General features: G+C 44.4%; 1 protein-coding gene across 1 annotated transcript; it reads left to right on the forward strand.

The window, feature by feature from the left end:
* The first annotated feature begins 250 nt into the window (after positions 1 to 250).
* LOC133813860 (uncharacterized) lies at positions 251 to 2974 on the forward strand. Its single transcript, XM_062246895.1, has 3 exons — positions 251 to 935; positions 1119 to 1837; positions 2519 to 2974. Exons 1-3 carry the CDS (start codon positions 251 to 253, stop codon positions 2972 to 2974), a joined length of 1860 nt encoding a protein of 619 aa, XP_062102879.1.
* The last annotated feature ends 993 nt before the right edge of the window (positions 2975 to 3967 follow it).

The following is a 3967-nucleotide window of genomic DNA, read 5'->3' on the forward strand; positions in this document are numbered from 1 at the left end:
TACGACAATATTTTGAAAGCCATACCATCATTGTATATACGGACTATCCATTAAAGCAAGTATTGAGTAAACCCGACCTCTCTGGAAGGTTATCTAAATGGGAAATTGAGCTAGGGACGTATGATATTCAGTTCTCGCCACGAAAAGCAAAAAAAGGACAGGTACTAGCTGACTTCCTGGTCAAAATTCAGTCGTTCACCCCTGACACTCTGCAGAATTGTTAGAGTCAGAAGATCAATGGGTGTGGACGATGTATACTGACGGAGCATCCAATTCCCAAAGGGCTGGCATTGGCATCGTATTAGAGGCTCCCTCGGGCCTCAAAATTGAAGAAGCCATTCGTTTAGAGCAATCCACGACGAATAATGAAGCAGAATATGAGGCACTAATCTATGCTTTAGAACTAGCACGAGAAATGGGCATCCAGCGTCTGAATGTCAGAGGAGACTCACAGCTTATGATAGAGCAAGTGGCTGGAAATTTCGATACTAAGGCACCCCATCTGACTAGCCTTCTACAGAAGGTAACTGACTTGCGATCACATTTTCGCCAGTTCGAACTCATACAAGTGCCTAGGGAACAAAATCAGAAGGCCGATGCCCTCGCCAAATTAGCCTCTGCAGGAGGTTGCACACGCCAGTCCTCCATATCTATAAGCCGATCAAGCAAAGACATGGAAGTCTATTCAACATCGTCCGGACCTGAATGCTGGATGGATCCAATCATAAGATACTTGTCCACCTCCGAACTCCCACATAATCCGAACGACGCAAAGCTTCTGCGCCTTCGGGCACAACGTTATTCCATAATCCATGGGATGCTATACCGCAGGTCCTTCAACGGCCCCTACCTACGGTGTTTGCGTCCATCAGAAGCTAAAAAATTACTAGAAGAGATACATGAGGGGACATATGGAAATCACACAGGGGGACGGAGTCTGGCGCATAAAGCACTTACAGCAGGGTATTACTGGCCATACATGATGACAGAAGCACGTGACTATGCCAAAAAATGCGACAAGTGCCAACGATTTGCACCCACCATCCATCAACCTGCTCAAACCTTACACTCCATCGTTGCACCTTGGCCTTTTGCAAAATGGGGAATGGATGTGGTAGGCGAACTACCTAAGGCTGCCAGAGGAAGGCGGTATGCTCTGGTGGCCACTGATTACTTCACAAAATGGGTTGTGGCAGAGGCATACGTCACAGTCAGCAAAACAGACACTATGTCCTTCATTTGGAAGCATATCATTTGTCAATTTGGGATACCATGGGAGATAGTCGTGGACAATGGAACCCCATTCCAAAATGCGAAGGTACAAGAACTATGTGACACATACAAGATCAAGCTAAGCTTTGCCTCTGTCACTTACCCACAAGGCAACGGCCAAGCAGAAGCTTCCAACAAAGTTATCTTTGCCAACATTAAGAAGAACTTAGAAGATAAAAAAGGAGCATGGGCATATGAACTACCAAAAGTGTTATGGGCATATAGGACAACAAAAAGATCCTCTACGGGGGAATCTCCCTTCGCCATGGTATATGGAACAGAAGCCATCATCCCAACAGAAGTGGGCCTACCTACACTTCGAACAGAGATCGTGTCTGATCAAACAACCAACAACATCCAACTATTACACAACCTAGACCTTCTGGAAGAAGTACGTACGATGGCGCAATTACGACGAGAAAATTATCAAAAGGCCGCAGAACGCTACTACAACAAAAGAGTTCACACACGCACATTTCGAGAAGGTGATTGGGTTCTGCGTAAGGTCACAAGCAACAAGAAGAAGCTAGAACCTAATTGGAAAGGGCTTTTCAAAATCATAAAAGTACTAGGCAGAGGGTCTTACACCCTAAGGGATGTACGTAGTGGGAAAACTGTACCCCGTAATTGGAATTCAATGTCTTTGAAACAATATTATTGTTAATAGTAGTACTGTGCAATTCAAAAGTAATACAACAACTTTCCATTTTTTCACATTATTTTAAATTTCTCTTGTACATTCAATTTCTTGGCATTATTGTCCACCATATTACACCAAGCCAGACACGTGACAATTAACATTTCACTCGCAAGGTTTTCTCAAATATATCCCCACCTACCCTTGTTAAAAAATAACATTATTCACGTGCACTCAAAAATCACCTACCACAATGGCTATAAATAAATAATTGTCTGAAAGCTTGAAGTTATCAACCTCCCCTACCAATACACCGTATGTCTTTAGCCTCAACACATACATTACCCACACCTACACTCCAATAAACAAAGAGCAATAATAATGCACGGCGAGGACTTACCTCCACACATTGGCACCAGGCTGAATCTCAGCAAATCGTGGCAGCAGGGCCACTACACACAACCTGCATACACGATCCTAAAGCCTCTGCCGCTTAACTAGATATTGCGCCGCATTCTAATCTGACTTAACTAAGCTCACAGGGAGCTACGGCCAGCCATTTCGCAGTCTAATCTGCCCTGACTATGCCGATCTGGCCATTCGACGGAGGTGCACTACAAACCCTACCCTCTTACCTGCATAAGAGGAGCACTTCCTGCTGTCTACTCTGCCCTGACTATCGCAGCAGAACCATCAACTGTCACGCTTCAGATTCTTCACCAGTACATACTAACTGGTTTGGCAATCCAAGGCCTGGGAGGAACTTGTCCCACATTCGCACCCATATCCTACACAATGGGTGCCTCTGACAGGATACAAGACAGCCCAAACAAGCCATCGATATACCACACGGTATGGGTGCATTGGAAAGATATCTACCTCGCACTCTTCACCTTTAGCATCTGCCTCGACGCCCGATTCTACGCTTCGCCCCCTGCCTTCGGCCAAAATCACATTAACCCCTTTAACACTGTGGGAAAGTATCAGTCACCAGAGGCCGAACCCCCTCGGATTGGACCGCTACATAACTCCCTACGCGTAAGAAGGTCCACCACTCAACAATAGTCACGACGTCGCAGGAATATAGCACTCTTGCCACTATAACTTAAATTGGCAGATGCTAAGCGTGGGCACACATATTTGCTCAATTCCTTTCTTTATAAACAAAAATGAATATTTGTACTATAAACGATCATAAGGCGACATGTACCCAAAAATGGCAATAAATCAGGAGTTGTTATTTATAAATTAAGTTACATTAACAACAATATTAATTCCTGATTTCATAATTAATCTATTCTCTACGCACAAATATTCTCTCGCCCATAATTAATCCCATTCAATACGACGCATGTACTCTGCCATCGCACTCTCTAGCTTCGGATGGCCTAACCCATAACGTTCACACGATATGTAGTACGGGATGCCACTTCTTATAAGTTCTTCCATAGCCCACGTTGAGTAAAGCCACTGTGGGTTATCAAAGATCCTCCTCAAAAAGGGAACCTTCGTCCACTCACGGTGCTCACCTGCAACAACAATGTTGTCAGCTCCAACCCATCACCAAAACACTAAGACGAATCATCCACACAACACTTAACTGGGCATTCTCTCCCACCATCTGTATGACCTTTCGCTGTATCTCGCACGCAGTGGCCTGAAGGGTCTATGAAGCTTCTGATCCGAATGAACCATATGGCCCTCACCTGTCATCACACCTTCAATTAAGTCCTAAATGACAACGAACACATCCAATACACACACCAAGACAGCCAACAGGAAACAAAGCTCAATTTGTATTGATAATTTGCTCTATTACAATCATCTACATACTAGCGGCCAACAAGCCCAAAGAATGCATATACAAAATTTAATTCAAAGCAAAACATGACAGAATTTAACAAAACGATAGTGTATCGTTCATTCTACGGCACCTCTTTCACCATCTGGCTTGGCCTCTGCAACAAGCGCGGATTCTGTTGCCTTCTGATCAGACACCACATTAACCGCACTATCTTCAATAGCTTCCCTGTTGGCATTATACATCGACCCCAGCGC

This window comes from Humulus lupulus, chromosome 2 (assembly GCF_963169125.1).
Source record: "Humulus lupulus chromosome 2, drHumLupu1.1, whole genome shotgun sequence".
NCBI lineage: Eukaryota > Viridiplantae > Streptophyta > Magnoliopsida > Rosales > Cannabaceae > Humulus > Humulus lupulus.

What these genes read in the sequence shown, in the direction of transcription:
- LOC133813860 (XM_062246895.1), top strand. Translation starts at nt 251, where the DNA reads ATGTATACTGACGGAGCATCCAATTCCCAAAGGGCTGGCATTGGCATC. An exon ending in AAATCACACAGGGGGACGGA is followed by an intron (nt 936 to 1,118) that starts GTCTGGCGCATA and finishes TGGATGTGGTAG; the next exon opens with GCGAACTACCTAAGGCTGCC. An exon ending in GGCTTTTCAAAATCATAAAA is followed by an intron (nt 1,838 to 2,518) that starts GTACTAGGCAGA and finishes CATTCGACGGAG; the next exon opens with GTGCACTACAAACCCTACCC.